General features: G+C 48.4%; 1 protein-coding gene across 2 annotated transcripts in view; it reads right to left on the bottom strand.

Annotated features, from left to right (window-relative positions):
- Positions 1-24,419, bottom strand: part of nfkb1 (nuclear factor of kappa light polypeptide gene enhancer in B-cells 1) — a 126,903-nt gene that overhangs the window by 65,531 nt on the left and 36,953 nt on the right. For both annotated transcript variants that reach the window (XM_063046963.1, XM_063046962.1), the window contains exons 4-8: positions 21,733-21,773; positions 13,072-13,170; positions 4,532-4,683; positions 2,033-2,196; positions 1,765-1,923 (exon numbers count right to left, since the gene is read on the bottom strand). In XM_063046963.1, the coding sequence (XP_062903033.1) occupies positions 1,765-1,923; positions 2,033-2,196; positions 4,532-4,683; positions 13,072-13,170; positions 21,733-21,773 (615 nt within the window). The remainder of the gene's footprint in view (positions 1-1,764; positions 1,924-2,032; positions 2,197-4,531; positions 4,684-13,071; positions 13,171-21,732; positions 21,774-24,419) is intronic.

Here is a 24,419-nt window from a genome sequence, read left to right as displayed (position 1 = left end):
AGTCGTGGACTCAGCCGAATACATCACGGGTATGTCCCTCCCACCACCGGTGGTATCCGGTGGCCTCACCAAGACAACACCCAACAAAGGTCCCCAGTACCCGGGCCATACCACCTTCCTGCAGCTACCATCAGGCAGGCGGTCCAGCAGCTCCGGGTCCAAGAACAGCTCCGGGTTCCCTTTGACCATTCAGATCCATAACCAAACGGCAAAGCCCTAATCATGTCCTCAGTGTAGCAGCTCTTTCATCACTTTGCACTAAAATGGACTTTGTTTTTCTTTTGTTCTTTGGGGTATAATTTATGTTTGATTTACATTTTCCTGGTGAACGTGCTGTATCTGATGCCCAGTGCCTGTGATACTGCTGCAAGTAAGTTTTTCATTGCACTTCCCCCACTAACCACCACTGTCTCCAGCCCCACTGACCATCACTGTCCCCAGCCCCACTGATCATCACTGCCCCCTGCCCCACTGACCACCACTGTCCCCAGCCCCACTGACCATCACTGCCCCCTGCCCCACTGACCACCACTGTCCCCAGCCCCACTGACCATCACTGCCCCTGCCCCACTGACCACCACTGTCCCCAGCCCCACTGACCACCATTGACCCTTGCCCCACTGACCACCACTGTCTCCAGCCCCACTGATCATCACTGCCCCCTGACCCACTGACCATCACTGCCCCCTGACCCACTGATCATCACTGCCCCTGCCCCACTGACCACCACTGTCCCCAGCCCCACTGACCACCATTGACCCTTGCCCCACTGACCACCACTGTCTCCAGCCCCACTGACCATCACTGTCCCCAGCCCCACTGATCATCACTGCCCCCTGCCCCACTGACCACCACTGTCCCCAGCCCCACTGACCACCATTGACCCTTGCCCCACTGACCACCACTGTCTCCAGCCTCTCTGACCATCACTGCCCCCTGACCCACTGACCATCACTGCCCCCTGACCCACTGACCATCACTGCCCCTGCCCCACTGACCACCACTGTCCCCAGCCCCACTGATCATCACTGCCCCTTGCCCCACTGACCACCACTGTCTCCAGCCCCACTGACCATCACTGCCCCCTGACTCTCTGACCATCACTGCCCCCTGACCCACTGACCACCACTGTCTCCAGCCTCTCTGACCATCACTGCCCCCTGACTCTCTGACCATCACTGCCCCCTGCCCCACTGACCACCACTGCCCCCAGCCCCACTGACCACCACTGTCCCCAGCCCCACTGACCACCATTGACCCTTGCCCCACTGACCACCACTGTCTCCAGCCTCTCTGACCATCACTGCCCCCTGACCCACTGACCATCACTGCCCCCTGACTCTCTGACCATCACTGTCCCCAGTAACCACAATTGCCTCCACCATCCATCATTGCCCACAGCCCCACGAACCACCACTGCCTCCACTGACCTTCACGGCCCCCTGCCCCACCACCCACCATTGCCCAGGGCACCCTGTGGGCCCACACGCGGAGCCATCGTGAAGGACGGACCCCAGACCCAGACCCCGTCCCTGCCTTCTGCTAAAGTGCAGTGATTCCACACTCAGCCACTCTGCTCTTGTGCAGGGGTGGGGGGGGGCAGCAGTTTGGGCCTGGGGTAGCACCCGGCTCCAACAGGACCTTCTCCCCGGCTTCCAACAGGGGGGAGTGAGTTCTGCGGCCCACCCTCACCCCCATGCACCGAATGACCAGCGTGCCCTCCGTACGAGCCATGCCCCCTCCCCAGTCCGGTCTGTAACTCACTGCTGTCGTAGATGGGGTCGGAGATGACGGGCTCCAGCTTGCGGGTGAACCGGCAACTGCTGTCGGGCAGGAGGGCGGTGAACATGAGGCGGACCACGCTCAGGTCCATTTCCTTTGCCTGCTGGATCGATGCGTTGTGGATCAGCTCCTTTTCCCGCTCTGCAGACAGTAACAGGCCCAGTCACCACAAACCTCTCACTTCACTCAGCAACAACCCCTGCCCCCCAATGTTTGGCCCATCATGCCCGTGCTATCCCCTGTAACTGACCTGTCAGCTCCATCGGGCCGTAGCCATCACTGTGTCGGTGGTTGAGCTCGGGGTGAATCACCACACCATTGTTGTAACCCATCATGTAGGCCTGAATCATTCTCTGCTCCAGTGTGCTGGCCACGTTCTTCTTGGTCACGTGGAGGATGCCAAGGTTTGGGAACCTGCAGTGGTGACAGGGGTCAGGGGTCAGGGGTCAAAGGCTCGGCTGTGAGGGGGGGAGAGGCAGATTGCCTTCAACACCCTCCCCCAGACGACCCACATCCACCAGCTCACCATTCCCGGGCCACCCACACTTCCCCAGGAATGCTCACACCCTCCCCTCCCCTCCCCGAGACCCCTCGCCCTCCCTTCCCCGAGACCCCTCTCACCCTCCCCCCCGAGACCCCTCAGACCCTCCCCTCCCCGAGACCCCTCGCACCCTCCCCTCCCTGAGAACGCCCTCACGCCCTCCCCTCCCCGAGACCCCTCAAACGATCTTCTTTCTGGGACCACCTGCACTTTCCCTGAAACCCCCACACACTCCCCAGGGCCCCAACACACCCTTCCTGAGACCAGTCAAACCTTTCTCTCCCTGGGACCCCCACATCCTCCCCTTCCCTGGGATCCCCACATCCTCCCCTTCCCTGGGACCACCCACACTCTCCCTCTGTCCAAGAACACCCATGCCATGCCCTTCCCCTCCCCAGAATCATACAGACCACTCCCTGGGACACCCACACCTCTTCCCTGGGAAACCCCGCAACAACCTCACCTTCCCCAGGGAGTGCCCTCCGCAGGAACAGTCTGACTGGCAGGAGGCAAAGAGTGGGAATAAAAGGGGCCCTTTCTGGTTGGCTGCCTGTGACTAGTGGTGTTCTGCAGGGGTTGGTACCACTTCGTTTCACGTTGTACGTCAGTAATTTGGATGATGGAATTGATGGCTTTCTGGCCAAGTTTGCAAATGATAGGAAGACAGGTGGAGGGGCAGGTCACGTTGAGGAGTTGGGAAGCGTAAGTTCATGCACTTTAGTAGAAGGAATAAAGGCAAAGGGGTGAGCAAATTGAGAAATCAGAGTTGCAAAGGGACTTGGGAGTCCTTGTGCAGGATTCCCTGAAGGTTAACTTACATGTTGAGCTGGTAGTAAGGAAGGCAGATTTAATGTTAGCATTCATTTCAAGAGGACTAGAATATAAAAGCAAGGATATAATGCTGAGGCTTTATAAGGCATTGGTCAGGCTGCATTTGAACAGTTTTGGGCCCCTTATCAAAGAAGGGATGTTCTGGCTTTGGAGAGGGTCGAGGGGAAGTTCACAAGCATCATCCCAGGAATGAAAGGGTCAATGTATGTGGCTTCTGACGGCTCTGGGCTCATACTCGCTGGAGATTAGAAGAATGAAGGGCGATCTCATTGAAACCTATCGAATATTGAAAGGCCTAGATAGAGTGAATGCAGATATGATATTTCCTATGGTGTGGAAGTCTAGGACCAGAGGCCACAGCCTCAGAAAAGAAGGACGTCCCTTTGGAACAGAGATGAGGAGGAATTTCTTTAGCCAGGGAGTGGTGAATCTGTGGAATTCATTGCTGCATACGGCTGTGGAGGCCAAATCATTGGGTATATTTAAAATGGAAGTCGAGAGATTCTTGATTAGTAAGGGCATCAAAGGTTACTGGGAGTTGGCAGGGAGAATGGGGTAGAGGGAGCTAATAAATCAGACATGATGGAATGGGGGGTAGAGTAGCTGTGGGAGAGTGGGTGAGGCTGACAAGGGTTGAGGAAGAGGGGTTTGAGGCAGGTCAGATGTGAGGGAGAGTGGAGGATGTGAGGGAATGTGAGCAAGAGACTAGGTAAGTGAGTATGGGAGGGCCGGGGCGAGGGAGATTATTGGCAAGAGAGTGGGGAAGGCTGCAGCAGGAGTGGGGACAAGGGAAACTGGGTACGTGCAAGGGGTGTGGGGCTAGTTGGAAAACTCTTTGTAAGAGTCAGCAGAGGCATGACAGGCCAAACATCTCTTCCACCCTGTTATCTTCAATGAGAAGCAGGTCCAATTGCCCAGGCGGCGGAGGGTACAGAGGGAGAAGTACATGATGATTTCACTCACTGGAGAGGGGATGGGAGGTGGAAGTGGAGGGTTGAGAGGGTGGAGGGGTTTTGATGGGGGAGAGGGGAACGATAAGGAGGGGTTAGGAGAGTATGGAGGAAGGTGGACAGGAGGGGGCTTTGGTGAGGAAGGAAAGAGCTGAAAGGGGTAAGGGGGTATGTGGGGAAGAGGGGAGGGGTAAAGAGGAGGGAATGTGGGAGGGGTAAGAAGGGGCTTGGTCTGAGGGGTAATTGGGACAGGAGTAAGGACGAGGCAGTGGGGTTTGCTAATGAGGTTAATGTACTGAGGTTGGGGATTGGATCGAAGAATTTGTATCATACAGGGTGATCCTTGTAACTGAGGAACCTCTAAACTGTGACATTCCCGTGGGAACCATCCCTGGGGTCAGAGGGGGCCCACCAGCAGAAGACTCACGTTGTCGTCATCTCCTTGGGGCCAATTTGCACCAGGCAGATCCCCTTCTCGCACTGCTTGCCCACCAGGCTGTGTGCGTGGAGGTGAACCATGTCCCGACCAGAAGTCACCAGCTGAACCACGATCTTGGCGTGCCCGACGTAGTTACAGATCTGAACAGGAGAAGAGTGAGTCAATGAATTAAGGCAAGAAGTGCTGGCGTTACCTCGAGCGTGGGCCACCAACAGGGAACACAATCCATGTCGCTTCTGGGAGCTGGACTCATTATCCCAGTCTCCTAATACCCTGTGTTAAAGAGCAAGCGTTGTCTGGTTTCCTCTGACACAAGTTAACATCTGTGTTAAAATTTCCCATTTGCTATAGGAGACAGTGAGTAGTGTTGGGCACATGGCCAAGTAGTTAAGGCGTTCGTCTAGTGATCTGAAGGTCACTAGTTCGAGCCTCAGCTGTGGCAGCGTGTTTGTATTCTTGAGCAAGGCACTTAACCACACATTGCCCTAGTGTCTGTGCCAGCCATGGCGCCCCACACAGACTTCCAATCTGCACCCTGTAAGGTATGAAAATGCCCGACGCAGGCCTCTCATGGTCTGAGTCGACGTTCCCCTCCCCTGGGTAGTGTTGGAGGGCTGTTATTCTAGATGGAAGTGACTGGAAGTGTTCCACAAGGACTTTGCTGGGTTCCCTACTGTTTGTGATACGCATCAATGACTTGGAGAAGATACCAAGACTGAAAGAGCTGTAAAGGATTATGAAAGAATACAGTAAGAATAGATCAGTTACAGATAGCGGTTGGGAAATGGCAGATAAGAGTTTAATTTGATGAGGGTGAGATGTTGCACTTTGGGGACGTCAAATGGAAGGGGGAAGTATACCATTCAGGGAAGGTCCTTTAGTAGCACTGAGGTACAGAAGGATCTTGGGGGTCCAGGACCATAGTTTGCTGTAAGTAACTACACAAGTGAATAAGATAGTAAAGAAAGCCTATGGCATGCTTGTCTTCTTTGGGAGGAGTATTTAGCAGAAGTGTAAAGAAGTCATGCAAAGCTTTGTTCACACCACATGGCGTATGCTGTGCACTTCTGGTCACCCCACTATAGGAAGGACGTGGAGAGTGTGGCCAGGGCGCAGAAGAGGTTTTCCAGGCTGCCTGGATTAGAGAGAACGAGCTACTGTATAAGGAGAGGTTGGGCAAACTTGGGTTCTTCACCCTCGAACACTACAGGCTGAGGGGAAACCCTGCAGTTTTTTTTTAAATCATGAGAGGCATAGATAGGGTAGACAGTCAGAATCTTTGTCCTGGGGTAGAAAATGTCAAACACTAGAGAACATACTTTTAGTTTAGAAAGGGCGGACTTGAAAGATGATGTGAGGGGCAAGTTATTTTTTTAATACTTAAAACGGACGCCTGGAGTGGGTTACCAGGGAAGCAGACAGCCTAGAGGAGTGTAAGAGGCTTTTAGACAGACACATGAATATGAAGGGACTAGAGGATATAGATGAGACACGGGAAGATACTTAGGATAAATACGCATCAAGACCAACACAATATCATGGGCCAAGTGGCTGTACTTTTCTCTATTCTGATAGGCTGATCTACAATCAGTGAATCACGCATTGTACAATGTTAAAGAACCATTAAAAACTTACAAACCAAGCACTATTAGACCCCTCATGGCTGTGCAGGTTGAGGAGAGTTCCCCAGTCTAACTCACCTGCCAGCCCTGAAGGTCACAACTCTTCAAGTACAAGAGTGAGGGTTTCTGCCTTCCCTGTCCTCTCAGCAATGAGCTCCAGAACTGCCCCCCCACCTCTACCCCCAAACTGAAACAATGCCCCCCACCCTCCCCTCCAATCTTCAACCCCACCCCCTGCCCGGACTCTCTGTAAGCGAGAGGTCAAGGAAAGCTGCTCCACCTCAAAGGCCGTGGGCAGCACACACAGAATGGAGGAGCTCAGCAGGGCAGGCAGCATCTAGGGAAAAAAAGTAGAGTCAACGTTTCGGGCCGAGACCCTTCGGCAGGACTGGAGAAACAAGGCTGGGGAGTAGAGTGGAAAGGTAGAGAGAGGAATGCCAGGCGACAGGTGAAACTTGGAGGGGGAGGGACGAAGCAAAGAGCTGGGAAATTGATTGGTGAAAGAGACAGAAGGCCATGGAAGAAAGAAGAGAGTAGGGGGGAGAATGGGAGCACCAGAGGGAGGCGATGGGTGGGCAGGGAGATAACAGAGAGGAACAAGGGGATGGGAAATGGTGAAGGGGAGGGGGCATTACTGGAAGTTTGAGAAATCGATGTCCACGCCATCGGGTTGAAGGCTACCCAAATGGAGTATAAAGTGTTGTTCCTCCAGCCTGAGTGTGACCTCATTGTGGATGGCCATGGATGGACACGCAGAATGGGAACGGGAAGTGGAATTAAAATGGGTGGCCACCCTGCTACTTGTACCAGACCTTGTCCCACCCTGTTACTTGTAAAAACACCATCCCCCCCTCTCAATTCCCCCATCTCTGCCGCATCTGCTCTCACGATGAGGCTTTTCATTCTAGAACAAAGCAGATGTTCTCTTTTTTTAAAGAAAGAGGCTTCCCTTCCTCCACCATCAACGCTGCCCTCAACTGACTCTCTTCTATTTCACACATGTGTGCTCTTACTCCATCCTCCCGCCACGCTACCAGGGACAGGGTTCCTCATGTCCTCACCTACCACCCCACCAGCCTCCGCATCCAGCACATAATTTTCCGAAACTTCCATCACCTCCCATTGGATCCCACCGCCAAACACATCTTTTCCTCCCCCCAACTTTCTGCTTTCCGCAGGGATTGCTCCCTATGTGACTCCCTTCTCCATTCCTCCCTCCCCACTGATCTCCCTCCTGGCACTTATCCTTGCAAGCAGAACAAGTGCTACACCTGCCCCTACACCTCCTCGCTCACTACCATTCAGGGGCCCAAGCAGTCCCTCCAGATGAGACGACACTTCACCTGTGAGTCTGTTGGATGATATACTGTGTTCAGTACTTCCGGCAGGCCTCCTGTATATCTGTGAGACCTGACGTAGATTGGGAGACCGCTTCGCCAAGCACCGACACTCCATCCGCCAGAACAAGTGGGATCTCCCAGTGGCCACCCATTTTAATTCCACTTCCCATTCCTATTCCAATATATCCATCAATGGTCTCCTCCACTGTCGTGATAAAGCCACACTTAGGTTGAAGGAACAACAGCTTGTATTCCATTTGGGTAGCCTCCAACCTGATGGCATGAACATCAATTGCTCAAACTTCCAGTTATGCCTCCACCCCTTCACCATTTCCCATCCCCTTGTTCCTCTCTGTTATCTCCTTGCCCACCCATGGCCTCCCTATGGTGCTCCTCCCCCTTTTTCTTTCTTCCAAGGCCTTCTGTCTCTTTCACCAATCAACTTCCTAGGTCTTCGTTTCATCCCCACCCCCAAGTTTCACCTATCGCCTGGTGTTTCTCTCTCTCCTCCCTCACCTTTCAAATCTACTCCTCAGCTTTTTTTCTCCAGTCCTGCTGAAGTGTTTCAGTCCGAAACGTCGACTGTGCTTTTTTCCATAGATGCTGCCTGGTCTGCTGAGTTCCTCAAGCATATTGTGTGTGTTGCTCAGATTTCCAGCATCCGCAGACTTTCTCTTGTTTGTGACAAAGATTATGGGTGTAACTGTACACCCACCTACAGGACAGGGTGACACGAGTTCAAGCGTAGTCTCTGACAACATTGGACTGCTAAGTACTTGTCCACAGTACATCAGTGAAAGAGTTAAATCTGTAGTCCCTTCCACACCTGGAATTTTTACCTTAGGAAAAGCGGGGTGGGGCCTGTCTGAACAGGAAAACCACAAGGACCTGACCTAGGGGGTCTCATCCAGTGTGCACTCAATGTTGCTTGGCCGACCCCCCACCCCACCTGTCCCCCATACACACTGCAGTCAGTGCATGCGCGCGCACACACACGCGCGCACACACACGCGCACACACACACATGAACACACACAAACGCACGCTGCACCAGGGAATGAGGAAGAATGATTCTGCTATTTATGGTGTTGTTTCAGAGAGCAGAACTCACTGTTGTCCAAACATGTTCACATAATATTTAACTTTCTGCTTGTGAGGTAGGTGGGACTGTTTGACATCTCCACCAAAAATGATGGGAGTAGGTTAATTATCAGGTCCAATACTACCCGTTTTAACAATTGCCTCCCACCTCTCTCCCCACCCATTTAAAAGTAACATCAGGGTAATTACAGACCCATTCAGAAACCTTTCATAAAATGTAATTCAATGAAGCCCCACTCATGGACGGGGAACTTCCACATTTCACCAGAAAGCACCCTCCCAGCCTGGCAGAACGTCCCTAGCTGTGAAAATACTGCAGTTACTCGCAGTTCTGTGAAGACACAGACTGACTGCCTTCAGTCACGTGGCCACATTACGTATCTTGGAAATAACAGGGAATTCCCCGCACTAACTACAGTCCATTGCTCATGAAAATAGGACAGAAATCAACAACAGTAAAGATTTTGTTTCCAGCCACTTGAACCACAAACCCATGGAAAAAAGTTTTTAGGAGCTGTGCCGTTAAGTACAGGAAGGGAATACTGCCTTCAGTGACTGCAAACTAGAACATTTTCAGCTTCAACTCAACCTACCTACAATCAATGACTTCTGTGAATTGACAAAAAATAAAATACAGGATAGATATCACTGAGATTGAAAGAATACAGAGCAAATTTACAAGGATGTATCTTGAGGGAAAGGTTGAATAGGTTAAAACTTTATTCCCTGGAGGGTAGGAGAATAAGGGGAGATTTGATGGAGGTATACAAAAGTATACAGAGGTAAATGCAAGCAGACTTTTCCCACTGAGACAAGAAATAGAGTCATGGGTTAAGGGTAAAAGGTGAAGTGTTTCAGGGGAACACGAGGGGGAACTTCTTCACTCAGAGGGAGGCGAGAGTGTCGAACGAGCTGTCAGCGCCAGTGGTGGATGCGGGTCTGATTTCAACATTTAACAGAAATTTAGATAAACACTTGGCTGGTAGGGGGAAGGAGAGATATGATCTGGGTGTAGGTCGATGGGACTGGGCAGAATTACAGTTCGACATGGACTAGATGGGCTGAAGGGTCTGTTTCTGTGCTGTAGTTTCCTATGACTCCATAACTCTACAACCAGGAACTGGTGTTCAAGAGCAACACACGCACTCAAAATGCAGGCCAGGCTGATAAACAGCCGACATTTCAAACTGAGACGCTTCATCAGTACTGGAAAGGAAGGGGGAATCATGCCCCCCGTCACCTCCCCTATAATCTCTACTCCTTTGACCCATATGCAGCTTGTACCTCATGCCCTTCCCCCAACCTTCTTATTCGGGCTTCTTTGCCCTTCCTTCCCAGTCCTGATGAAGGGCTTTGGTCTGAAATGTCATCTGTTTCTCTCCCTCAGACAGCATTGCTCTCCCTGGATGCTGCCTGACCTGCTGAATTCCTCAAGCATTTTGTGCGTGTGTTGTGCTGGGGTTCAAGCTCATCCTGCCAATGAAGGAGATCTGAGATCAAATCCCCCAGCAGCTGGTAACTTACAGGAACTAATTGACAATGATAGTGACCGTAAAGCTCCCAGAATGTTGTATAAGCCTACAATCCACCTCGTTTCCCCACCGTGGCCTAGACATGACTCCGCACTATTGCGCTCCCGTGAGATCCCACCGAGACCAGGGGCAGTGCGTGGGTGTGATGCAGTGCTGCCCATGACACTCTGCCACATCAAATGAACAAGCAAGTGAAAAAAAACAGACAAGGAAAAAATCTTTCAAGTGGTTTCCAATGATTGTGCCGAGTCCCTCCTCTTCATTACCCAATTGCAGCTGATCCCTCGGCCCACCATGTGTACGCTGGTCCACAGTAGCCACCTCCACTGAAACCATTTCCCAGCACTCGACCCTTGGGAGCAGCTGGTGGTTATCACAAGTCCTGGTTATGTTACCACTGACACCAGGCAGACAATCTCTGAAGAATATTGCTAATGACTGGGATCAATAAAGACACTGCCCAGAAGGCAATGGCAAACCACTTCTGTAAAAAATTTGCCCAGAACAGTCCTGGTCATGGAAACACCATGATTGCCCACATCATACGACACAGTACATCACGAACGAGAGTCTTTGGCTGGCCGCCCATGTTGGGAAACTCAGTTTGACCCATGGACTGCAGTGACCCCCACACAAATATCACAAAATCCCACCTCTGTCTACGTCTAAAAACACCACACTCTCGTTTCCTGGCCTCACCAACAACACACCAGCCAGCCAGTGGTAAATCATCAACTTACGCACCTGTTAAATCCCGATGCGGAAAAGCAGCAGAAACTCGAAAATCGATTCAAATGTTCTTAAAAATTAAACTGTTTAAAAATGACATCGGATTCAGCACAGGATTGGCACAGATCCCTGTAGCTCACCATTTCCCCTGATCACTTTCTATGTTACTTGGAGGAAGAGCGAAGAATTTTATTTTTATTTATTTACAGATACTGCACGGAACAAACCCTTTGAATGCGCCACCCAGCAACCCATCAATTTAACCCTAGCCTGATCACGGGAAAATCTACAATGACCAACTGGCCTGCCAACAGGTAGGTCTTTGGACTGTGGGAGAAAACCAGAGCATCCGGGGGAAAGTCACATGCACACGTGAAGGAACCACTTACAGAGGATGCCAGAATTGAACTCGTACCTCTGACTGTCCTTACGCTAACTGCCATGCTACTGTGTCGTCCCCCAACAGAATCTGGACATCAGTGTCTAGAATCCAGAGTTATACAGTGTAGGAACTTTCCTACAAGCCAACTCTACTAGTCTGACCATTAACCAATCCTATTTACCAGTATTTGGTATGTAGCCCTCTGTCCCTTAATAATTCCAGACTAATCACCCCTTCCTGAACTAGTAATTGTTTTGACATCCCTCCCTCTCTCTCTCTCTCACTCTCATATACTTTGGGAGATTTCACTGACAAAGGGTACTTTATTTATAAAAATGAATGATATTGCGTAAAGCAGCATCTCTTACATGGCTTTTCTGCATTCAGCTTTGGTAACTAACACTGTAGGTAAGGGAAAACACATCGATATGATGCATTTCAACTTCCAGAAGGCCTTCAAGTAAGACATTGCATACAGGATGTTATTAAATAAAATTAGAGTGGATGATATTAGCATGGAGTGATGATTGTTTAGCAGACAGAAAAGTAGAAGTAGGAATGAACGGGTCATTTCCAGTTGGGAAGCTGTGTGCTGCCCTGGAGATCAGTTCTGGGTAATCCAGTTAACAATCTATGTCACTGGAGGAACTCAGCAGGTTGGGCAGCATCCGTGGAAAAGATCGGTCGATGTTCTGGCCCGAAACGTTCCTTCACCTGGCACCTACCAGCCTTCTCCTTCCCACCCTCCCCCCGCCTTCTTTATAGGGCCTCTGCCCCTTTCCCCTACAGTCCTGACAAAGGGTTCCGGCCCAAAACGTCGACTGACCTTTTCCACGGATGCTGCCCGACTGCTGAGTTCCTCCAGCGTGTTGTGAGTGTTGCTTTGACCCCAGCATCTGCAGATTATTTTGTGTTTATGTAATCTATGTCACTGAATTGAATAGGGGGACCAAGTGCAACATGTCCACAGTTCCTGACATTTCTAAACTGTATGCCAGTATGGATTGTGAGGAAGATGCAGAAGAGCATCAGGGGGATATTGATAGGCAAAGTGAATGGGTAAGGATGCAACACTTAATCACACACTGGCTACAGTACTAATGTGGGCACATGGAATTAGTGTTGATGGGCAAGGTCAGCATCCACCACTGATGCCATCCAAGCCTCTTCCTGTCAGAGATCACTTTGTTGAGAAAACCGAGGAGGAAGAAGTAGTGACGATGACTGTCTCAACTTCCTGGCATCGCAATGTGGTGTCTGACCCTCACCGTGGGAAGAAGAGATACAGATTCATTATTCTAAATAATAAAACTAACACAAGCAAAACTCCGCTGCCTGGAAACTTGAACTATCCAAACATCATCTTACACCCAAGGTCACAATGCTCAACCACGAGCTCCTGGTTTAAACTTCCTGGCTTCATTCTTAAGCTCCGACTAATTTCCTCTTTCACACTTGTTGAGAAACATCCCAGCCCCAAAGATCACATTTGCATCTGTACTAAATTTAATTCTATTATCAGAGTAATCCACCCACCAGCTACCAACTCACTCTCTCAGTTGAGAAATATCCAAAGAAATAGTCTGAAAAGGTCTTTACATTTTGAGATAATATCTGAGATAAATTTAAAAACTATTAAAAGAAGATTGTTTGTCTTGGCGATTTTTCCACTTGTAAATTTATGAATGTGAAATGCTGATTTTAATTCTTTTGTACTAATGGACCAGGTCACTGGAACTAATCAGATGAGTTTCACATGTCACATAAGTTTAATATACGAGGATTAAGAACATTTTGCTGGTTTTAACATTCAAATAATGACCTTAACAGCAGGGTAGGTCTTCTTGTTCTTCTCACTGGAAGCCCCAGGTAGTCCTCCGTGGGATGGACCTTCACACCCATAGCGGAAACGAAATCCTCTCTAGAGAAATAACCAATGACAACATGAACACAACTGTGCAAGTCACATCTCAAAACGGCTTTTTAACATCACCAGAAAAAATTCCAAGGGACAGAATTAATCTATGAATGAGGAGCAGAACTGACCAGGGATAATTGGCAAGACTCTGCTGAGGGGATGTCCAGCCTACATGGACTTCGGCAGCCCTTTGACATGGTCCCACAAGATAGGTTGGTCCAAAGGTTGTATTTAATAATGCAAGTTGGCAAACTAGAGCCAAAATTGCCTTGGGAAAAGGAGGAAGTGGGTATTGACTGAAGGTCAGGTTTGTGATTAGATGCTTATGACCACCGATTTAATCAGAGCTGGGACTCTGACTGTTTGTTGTACAAATTAGTGATCTAACTGTGAATTAGGCAGTACGATTACTAATGACACAAAGACAGGTGATGTTGCAGATAGTGAGGAAGTAAGATGTTGGCTACAGGTGAGATGGCCGGAGGAATGGTAGGGAGAATTTAAATGTGAACAAAGTAAGGTGTTACACTTGATAAGACAAGTATAGTGGATGGTAAGAGCTGCGAGAGTACCGAGGTACAGAGGGGCCTTTATTTACACGTCCAAGGACCCCCCAGAGGCAACAGCACAGATAGGTATAGAGGATTTTTGCCTTCATTAGCTAAGGCTTACAATACAAGAGCTAGGAGAGGGATTATAGTAACATAAAAACATAGAAACATAGAAAATAGGTGCAGGAGTAGGCCATTTGGCCCTTCGAGCCTGCACCACCATTTATTATGATCATGGCTGATCATCCAACTCAGAACCCCGCCCCAGCCTTCCCTCCATACCCCCTGACCCCCGTAGCCACAAGGGCCATATCTAACTCCCTCTTAAATATAGCCAATGAACTGGCCTCAACTGTTTCCTGTGGCAGAGAATTCCACAGATTCACCATTCTCTGTGTGAAGAAGTTTTTCCTAATCTCAGTCCTAAAAGGCTTCCCCTTTATCCTCAAACTGTGACCCCTCGTTCTGGACTTCCCCAACATCAGGAACAACCTTCCTGCATCTAGCCTGTCCAATCCCTTTAGGATTTTATACGTTTCAATCAGATCCCCCCTCAATCTTCTAAATTCCAACGAGTACAAGCCTAGTTCATCCAGTCTTTCTTCATATGAAAGTCCTGCCATCCCAGGAATCAATCTGGTGAACCTTCTTTGTACTCCCTCTATGGCAAGGATGTCTTTCCTCAGATTAGGGGACCAAAACTGCACACAATACTCCAAGTGTGGTCTCACCAAGGCCTTGTACAACTGCAGTAGTACCTCCCTGCTCCTGTACTCGAATCCTCTTGCTATAAATGCCAGCATACCATTCGCCTTTTTCACTGCCTGCTGTACCTGCATGCCTACTTTCAATGACTGGTGTATAATGACACCCAGGTCTCGTTGCACCTCCCCTTTTCCTAATCGGCCACCATTCAGATAATAATCTGTTTTCCTATTTTTGCCACCAAAGTGAATAACTTCACATTTATCCACATTAAATTGCATCTGCCATGAATTTGCCCACTCACCCAACCTATCCAAGTCACTCTGCATCCTCTTAGCATCCTCCTCACAGCTAACACTGCCGCCCAGCTTCGAGTCATCCGCAAACTTGGAGATGCTGCATTTAATTCCCTCATCCAAGTCATTAATATATATTGTAAACAACTGGGGTCCCAACACTGAGCCTTGCGGTACCCCACTAGTCACTGCCTGCCATTCTGAAAAGGTCCCGTTTATTCCCACTCTTTGCTTCCTGTCTGCTAACCAATTCTCTATCCACATCAATACCTTACCCCCAATACCGTGTGCTTTAAGTTTGCACACTAATCTCCTGTGTGGGACCTTGTCAAAAGCCTTTTGAAAATCCAAATATACCACATCCACTGGTTCTCCCCTATCCACTCTACTAGTTACATCCTCAAAAAATTCTATGAGATTCGTCAGACATGATTTTCCTTTCACAAATCCATGCTGACTTTGTCCGATCATTTCACCGCTTTCCAACTGTGCTGTTATCACATCTTTGATAACTGACTCCAGCAGTTTCCCCACCACCGACGTTAGGCTAACCAGCCTATAATTCCCCGGTTTCTCTCTCCCTCCTTTTTTTAAAAAGTGGGGTTACATTAGCCACCCTCCAATCTTCAGGAACTAGTCCAGAATCTAATGATCAAACATTATTTAGGCCATGGCTAGAGTTCTGTGTGCAGTTCTATTCATCACACTATAGCAAGGATGAGAGGGTGTAATGGAAATTCACCAATAGTGTCCCCTAGGATGGAGCCTTTCAGCTAGGAAGGACAGGAGTGGCTAGGTTTTTGTCCCTCCTGGAGCAGAGGAGGGACCTGATGCAGGCATACAGAACTACGAATGGAATAGACAATGAGGAACTTCCTAGCTCAGCCGAGGTGAGGGGGAGGTTTAAGATAAGAGGTACAGTGCTGTGCAAAAGTCCTAGGCACACTAAGTTTTTTTTAATATGGTTTCAGAGGGTGTGGCCTCCACAGAGCCCTAATCTCAACATCATCAAGGCTGCCTGGGATTACCTGGAGAGACAGAAGCAAGCAAGACAGCCACAGTCTGCAGAAGAACTGTGGCAAGTTCTCCAAGATGCCTGGAACAACCTACTAGCCAATTTCCTTATAAAATTGCAGAACAATGAACCTAAGAAAATTGATGTGATTTTCAAGGCAAAGGAAGGTCACACCAAATATTGATTTGATTTTTTTTTAATGTTTCCTGCTCTTTCTAGTTCTTTTTGATACTTTGAAACTTTACATTTCATTATTTTTAAAGCACCTTCACTTTACAAATTTTTTTCACATGTGCCTAAGACTTCTGCACAGTACAGCAGATATGGAGGGACCCAAAGAGGAGATGGACACAAATATCCAGCAGAGGTTTAGTGTAACCGCCCTGTGTCTCACTACCCGCCTAATTCTGTTCCTCAGGCCAGGACCCTACCTTTAAGTAAAGGGTTTTATCAATCTCCTGCCACCTTACAGAGGGCACATGAATCATGTGTGCTTGTGGCGGAGGCTGCATACGGGTCCTGACAGGTCATGGGCACATCTGGAGCAGACAGAGAACTCTGCGACAGTCAACACAGCCACCGGAAACAAAAAAACTCAGATGGGCACCTTCAGAGAAGTGGCTGTGGGAGCGAGGGTCAGCCCAGTGGGGCAAGGATCGGAGTTACATCGTCGTGAGGTCCCTGCAGGTATTAGACTGAAATATGAAGCCCAATTTTAAATTCAGTTTCTAGTTTAACAATGAGGAGATGTTGAGGGTCGGGAGAGGAGGGATGATGTGGACAGAGAGGAAGGACGGGGGAGAGAGGAAACATGGGGGGGAGAGAGAGAAGTGAGGACAGGAAGAGATGGGGATGACACAGAGATGAAGGATGGAGAAGGGTTGGGGAAGAAGAGAGAAGGATGAACAGGGAGAAGACAGGGTGGATGGGATGGGAAAGTAGGGTATGGGGAGAGAGAAGGGTACAGGGCAGAAAGAGATATGGGAGAGTGAGAGAAGGGGGATGGGGAGAGAGAGAGAGAAATGAGGAGGAAAAATATGAGGGATGGCGAGGGAGAGAGAGGGATGAGGGATAGAGGGGAATGAGGGGAACAGGGAGGCAGATAGCAGAGAAGCTGAGTGAGGGGAGATGGAGGAGAGATGGGGGAATAGAGAGAGAAGGGCAATGGGGTGGGAGGGGGATGGGGTTTGAGGAGGGTGGGAGGAATCCAGTGGGAGGGTAAAGTATTAATCTGTGCTGCATTAACAAGAAGCAGTAAAAGCTGAAAAGGAATGAGATAAACATCTGGAGATGCAAACGTCGACACTACACTGCTGACATTTGTCACACACATTAACTTCCTTCCTACTGTGGATATTTGCCAGCACTACAAACCCAATGTATCGAAAAGACTGTCATTTACTGACACTGCTAAGCTAATATCAAGGACTTGCGGTTATCCTGTGGTTGTGAATGATCAAATAGGACTGGCTGCTCTTAAAAAACGTGAGCAATTTAAAAAAAAGTTACCAAGAAGTTTGTGAATAACAACTGGTTCTATTTGTCACTCTCTCTGTCCCAGAGTGGTGCCAGCGTGGTTGTCGCTGACAAGGCAGTGAGAGCTCAGCAAATATCTCAGAGGCACCGTCCCCTATCCTCACCCAGTAGCTGGGTAACACTCTAGCATCAGTTAGTACTCTCTCAGTGGCAGGGAGGTCTGAGAAAGATCAGGAAGGAGTCAGCAACTTGCCCTCTTTATGGAAAGGAAGAGGGTTTGTTAAATTCCTGCTGATTCTCAGAACCTGGATTCAGCCGGGGATTTTCCAGCCATATTAACCTAGCAATATCCTTCAAAGTTTCAGCACATTCCTGTGGGTACAGTTCTTTCAAGGCTGGATATCTAACAGGTGAGGCTGAAAGCAAGATTTAGCTTAACAACTCAATAATCCTGTTGTGCTCCTGATCCCAGTCTCCCTTCAGCCAGATGAGCTGGACTTTACTCCTTGCTCAATTCCCAATCCAGAGAGAGTGGGGCAGCTGTGTCCGGCAGACTGAAACCCTCTCCTTACTCCTTATACACCTCAACATTTTCCCCCAAGGGAACATCTAAAGTCCCTGTAAAGAATCACAGCTTAGAAAGCAGGGTCACAGAACACTGGAAGAGACCAGTCAGCCTGTCGAGTGTGCGTGCCCCCTCCAATCAGTCTCACTGCCTTGCTCTCCCCTTGGTTCCCTTTTGCTTCCACCACCTCTGCCCGCAGCTCTCAGCTCCCAGCCGTTCACTGTAGAATTCCCTCAAAATGTTATACCTTCTCCCAGAAAATTGTGTCCTCTGGGTCACTGTTCTTCCTGGAGTGGTGTCCACTAACTATGCCAGAAAAACATTTCATGACTGCAGCTCCTCCAGTCAGTGGGGGCTATTTACCCATTGAGTCTGCACCCGTGCTCTACCAGACAGCTCACTCCTTCCACTCCCCCTCCCTTTCTCTGCAGACATTTCTCCATCATACATTTATCCAACTCCCTCGGGAAGGTCACAGTGGAGTTTGACCCCACCACATCTGCAACTTTTCCTCACGTCAGTCTTCATTTTCATCTCCTTCTTTGTATACCCGTGACCGCTAGTTCTTCACCCCTCCGCCATTGGGAACAGCCTCCCAAATGGCAAAACAAACAATCTGCTGTCGTCCCTTTTCTCCCACAGATACTGCTTGACCTACTGAGTTCCCCACCATCCAGGATATGCCCCCTTCTCATTACCACCATCAGGGAGGAAGTACAGGTACAGGAACTCGAGGATATTCACTCAATGTTTTAGGAACAGCTTCTTCCCCTCCACCATCAGATTTCTGAACGGTCTGTGAACATTGCCTCCCTATTTCTCTTTTGCACTATTTGATTTAACTTATTTCCTGTTGTAGCTTATTGTACTTTTATGTCTTGCATTGTACTTCCACTACAAGAACAACAAATTTCATGGCACATGTCAATAAGAAACCTGATTCTGAAACTAATTCCTCCAGCAGATAGCTTGTTGCTCCAGATGTCAGCATCTGCAGTCTCTGTGTCTCCAATCAATTCGACGTGGTTGGCGTGGACATCGTGGGACGAGGGGCCTAGATCCCTATGTTTTACATTCTATGTTCTAGGTTTTATGTTGTGTTCTATCCACTCTCTCCAGTCCATTCAACGTTTAATACATTTCTATCAATTCTCCCACAACCTACTCTTCCCAAAGGAAAACAGTTCAGGCTGCCCTGAACCCTCCTTGCACCGGCATCCCCTGACCCCGGGAACCATTCCTGTAACTCTTTTCTGGACTCCCTCGAAAATCTTCACATCGTTCCCCAAATAAGGCACAAGAACTGAAGATGACACTCAAGTTATAGATCCTAGAGCAATTGTAGGATGGATACAAGCCCACTGACCCAACAAGTTTATGCCAACTCCAACTAGTTCCAGCTCCCTGAATTAGGCCCATATCCCTCTAAGTCCCACCCCATATCCAAGTATTTTTAAAAATAATACTATTGCACCTGCCCCAACCACTTCACCTGGCGCTTTTTCCATATACTCATCACCTGGCGCTTTTTCCATATACTCATCACCCTCTGGGTGAAAAACATTGCCCCTCAGGTCCCTTTTAAAACCTTCTCCTCTCACCTTAAACCTACGCCCCCTCCTTTTGGACTCCCTACCCTGGGAAAAGGACCAGAATAAGAATCAGGTTTAATAACTTTGACATGTGTCACGAAATTTGTTGTTTGTTGGCAACAGTACAGCACAATACATAAAAACACAAACTACAGGAAGAAATAGACATATCAAATATATTAAGTAAGCAGTGCAAGAAGAGAGCAAAAATGAGTGAGGTAGTGTTCGTGGGTTCAATGTCCGTTCAGACATCTGGTGGTGGAGGAGAAGCTGCTCCTATGCCATGCAGGTTACTGTACCTCCTCCCTGACGGTAGCACAGAGCAGAGGGCATGCCCTAGTTAACGAGGGCCCTTCATGCTGGATGCTGCCTTCTTGAGGCATCGCCTGCACAGTGGCCCCTCCTTTCAGATGGTGACGCAACGTGTTAGAACGCTCTCCACAGTACATCTGTAGAAATTTGCTGCAGCCTTTGGTGACGTACCAAAATCTCCTCAAACTCCTAATGAAATATAGCTGTTGACATGCCTTCTTTGTAATTGCATCAAAACCTTGGGCCCGGAAGAGATCTTCAGAGATGTCGACACCCAGGAACTTGAAACTGCTCACTCCACTGCTGATCCCTCTATGAGGACAGGTGTGGGGTCCCTCGTCTTACCCTTTCTGAAGTCTACCATCAGTTCCTTGGTCTTACTGACACTGAGAGCGAGGTTGTTGTTGCAGCACCACTCAAAGAGCTGACCCACTGTATCTCACTGGTACTATCCACCTTATATATGCCTCCTATAATGTTAAATATTTCTATACGAGCGACCCTATGTTCCAAGGAATAAAGACCAAATCTGGCCAACTTCTCTCTTTAACCCAGACCTTCTAGTCCAGGCAATATCCTTGTAAATCTTTTCTGCATCCTTTCCAGCGGAACCACATCTTTCCTACTACAGGGTACCCAAACCAGTACACAGTGCTCCAAGTGCGGCCTTACCAACGACATACATAATTGCAACATAATGTGCCAACTCCTATAGTCGATGCCTTGACTGACGATAACCAGCATGCTAAATATATATATATTTTTAACCATCCTGTGGCATTCCTTTCAACGAACAATGCACTTGCACACCTTGGTCTCTCTGTTCAATTACACTCTCTCTGCCCTACTATTCACACTGTAAATCCTACACTTCCCAAAATGCAGCATCTCACTCTAATCTGTATTGAAATCCATTTGCTCGGCCCACTGCTCTAAATGATCAAGAACCTTCTGTCATCTACGATAACCTTCTTCACTGTCAACGACACCTCCTAATTAACCAGTGTTTCATAAAGGTTCACCTTATTTCTCTGTTTTAACACTCTATGCCTCTACTGATAAAGCCCAGAATTTCCCTGTCTTACTAACCATTTTCTCAATCTGCCCTGGCACTATCCATCAATTATGCACCTATGTCACCAGCACCCCCTCCCATATCCTTTTTGAACAGTACCTTTTTATTCTACATTGACATTTCTTATTATTTTTATCAAAGTGCATCACTTCACATTTCCCTGCACTAAACTTCATCTGCCATGTGTCTGCCCATTCCACCAACTCAATCCATCCCAATGCTCCTGGACTGTTCCAGTAAATCTATTCCCCACCCTCCCCATGGCTCTGCATCCCTTCCTAATGGGAAGACCCTGAAATGGATGGGACCTCTGTTGGAACCATTCACAGACTTCTTGGGCACAATTTTTTAAAAGTTGGCCCACATTTTCAAAGAAGGGTCAGTCCTCATTCAGACATCATGGGATTGCGTGAGGAGGGATGAGACATGCTGAGGGAGTGGTCATGCTGGGGGGAGGGAGGCACTAAGGGAAGGACTGTGCTGAGGAAAGGGAACCATGTCAGGGGAAGGGATCTGTGCTTCAGTAGGGGAATGCACTGGGGGAGAATTACACACTTGAGGAGATGAGAGGACTGGGGGAGGGACTGTGCTGGGGTGGAGGGTGCTTGGTGGAGGAAGAGGCATGATGGGGGAGGGGAGGGGACACCCTGGGGGAGATGAGGGGATGCACCGGGAGATTTGAGGAGAAAGGGATTGAATATGCTAGGGGACTGGAAGGGTTTGCAATGGCGGGAAAGGAGGGGTGACTGGAGGAGAAGAGAAGAGATCCTGGGGGAGGGGAGGATACGTACTGAAGGGAGAGGAATGGTTTCACTGGGGGTGGGGAATGGAGTTCCCACAGAGAGTGGGGAGAGGGACAGATGAGGCCTCTGTCTTGGACAGTGAAAGCTCCTTCACATGTTGTCTGGTAACTAAGGAAGCAGCATGCATTGCCAGCAGAGAGAAAGGAGGCTGTGTACCCAGGGAAATCTCCCATACCTGTTTGGGCTGCTCGAGAATCTGAAGGTAAGGTCCATCAGCTGGAAGGAAAGAGAAATCAGGTGATTAGCACAATCAGGAAACATACTTACTGGATGTACATCTCATGCACCAGACAGGCTGGAATCTGATTACAGAACACCACTGGAAAGTCCCGTGCCAACAGGGGAAAGCACTCAAAAAGCTAAATACACCAAATGCTGGAAATCCATACTGAAGAAAATGCAGGAGACAGACAGCATGTCCACCCTTGCAACAGTGGAAAAAGAGGCAACGGAAGGACAAACACTGTCCCTCCCTCCAGGAAAAGGAGGCTGACAGGTTGACTGACAGGAGATACTGGGAGGTAGTTACACTTATGGTACAGGACACAGGTAACTGTCAGGAGAGGCAAAGGGGACAGACAGCCATTTACCTGTGTCCTGCACCTTAGATGTAACTACCTCCCTGTATTGCCTATCGATCAATAGGCAGGGTACTCCTGTGGCTGTTCCCCTCGGCAACAAGTATATTGTTTTGGATACTATTGTGTTGGGGTGGGGTGGCAGATGACCTAGGAGAGGAAAGCCACAGCAGTCAGGGTCGTTGGCACTCAATCTGGCTCTGTGACTCAGAAGGGAAGTGGGGAGAAGAGATGAGCTGTAGTCATCATGGATTCATTGGTTAGGGGAACAGACAGCAGGTTCTGCGGACAAGAATGAGATTCCTCTTGGGTGCCGGGTCAGGGACATCTGGGATCGAATCCACAGTATTCTTAAGCAGGAGGGTGAGCAGCCAGTACCAATGATATGGGTGGGAGAGGTGACGAGGTCCTGCAAAGTGAGTTCAGGATGAGGTGCTAGGTTAAAGGACAGGATCTCCAGGATGGTGATCTCAGGATTGCTACCCATGCCATATGCTAGAGCGGCTAGAAATAGGAAGATTATAGAGTTTAGATGGCTTCAGATTTTTGGATCATTGGGCTCTCTTCCAGGGAAGGTAGGACCTGTAGAGAAGGGACTGTTTACAGCTGAACTGGAAGGGGACTAATATCCTTACAGGAAGGTTTGCCAGTGCTGCACTGGAGAGTTTAAACTAGAGTTGAAGGGGGATAGGAATCAGAGTGCCAGGGCAGCTAGTGGAGCAGTTGTGGGCAAAGTGGATTTTAAGTCAGGAATACAAAGGTTGAGCATGGTGGTACAACTGTTCTGAGTTGCGTCTATTTCAATGCGAGGAGTTTTCTAGGTAAGGCAGATGAGTTTGGAGCATGGATCAGCATGTAGAATTATACTATTGCCATTAGTGAGCCACTGGTTACAGGAGGGGCAGGACTGACAATGTTCCAAGGTTCCATCGTTACACATGATAGTGGGAGAAATATTAAAAAGGGGAGGGATGGCATTACTAGTCAGGGAAAGTGTCTTGGCAATGCTCAGACCGTACAGTCTGAAGGGTTAGTCTAGTCTACTGAGGCTGTATTAGTGGAACTAAGGATTAGAAAGAGATTACATTATGGACCACCCAATAGGCAATGGGATTTAGAGAAGCAAATTTGTAGAGAAATAGCCGACAGTTGCAAGAAAAATAAGGTTGTGATAGTAGGTGATTTTCACATAGCGACTGAACTCCCATACTGTCAAAAGGACTAGATGGGATATAGTTTATCAAATAAAGTTTCTAACTAGTGAGATCTTAATTCAAATGCGTGACACTGGATCTCCTACTGGGGAACAAGACAGGGCAGGTGACTAAAGTGTACTGCATGTAGTGAAACATTTTGGATCCAGTGATCATAATTCCATTAGTTTCAAGATAATTATGAAGAAAGATAGGACTGGTCCTCGGGTTCAGATTCTAAATTGAAGAAAGAAATTGATAGCATCAGAAAGGATCTGGCAGGTGTGGAATGGGATTGGTAGCTTTCTGGCAAATCAATAGGACCTTTCAAAAGTGAAATACTGAGAGTAGAGAGACTGGATGTTCCTATTAGAATAATATGCCAGGTTGACAGGTTTAGGGAACCTTGGTTTTCAAGTGTACTGAGGTTAGAAAGAAGGAGGTGTATAGCAAATATAGCCAGCAAGGACAAATGGGGCACTTGAGGAGTATAAGAAATGCAAGAGAACACATAAGAGGAAAATAAGGAGGGCTATAAGAATGCATTAGGTTCTTCTGAGAGACAAGGTGAAGGAGAATACCAAGGTCTTCTACAGATATATCAAGAGCAAAAGGACTGCAAAAGCCAAAGGGAGGGCATATAATAGGGCACAAATTAGTGGAAAGTTAGAGGATTGGGAAGCTTTTAAATACCAATAGGCAGCTACTAAAAAGTAATTTAAAGATAGAATTCGAAAGTAAGCTAGCCAATTATATTAAACAGGATACCAAAAGTTTCTTCAGATACATAAAGCATAAAAGAGAGGAGAGAGTGGATATGGGACCGCTGGAAAACAATGCTGGAGAGGTAGTAATGGGGGGAACAAGGAAATGGCGAACGAAGTGAATAAATATTTTGCATCAGTTTTCACTGTGGAAGACACTAGCAGTATGGTGGAAGTTCCAGGTGTCAAGGGTCATAAAGTGTGTGAAGTCATCATTACTAGGGAGAAGGTTCTTGGAAAACTGAAAGATCTGAAGATAGTCAAGTCACCTGGACCAGATGGTGTATAGCCGAGGGTTCTGAAAGAGGTGGCTGAAGACACTGTGGG

The sequence above is a fragment of the Mobula hypostoma genome, chromosome 4, assembly GCF_963921235.1.
Source record: "Mobula hypostoma chromosome 4, sMobHyp1.1, whole genome shotgun sequence".
NCBI lineage: Eukaryota > Metazoa > Chordata > Chondrichthyes > Myliobatiformes > Myliobatidae > Mobula > Mobula hypostoma.
Note: the sequence above shows the minus strand (reverse complement) of the source record. Positions and strands in the feature narration are given on the sequence as shown.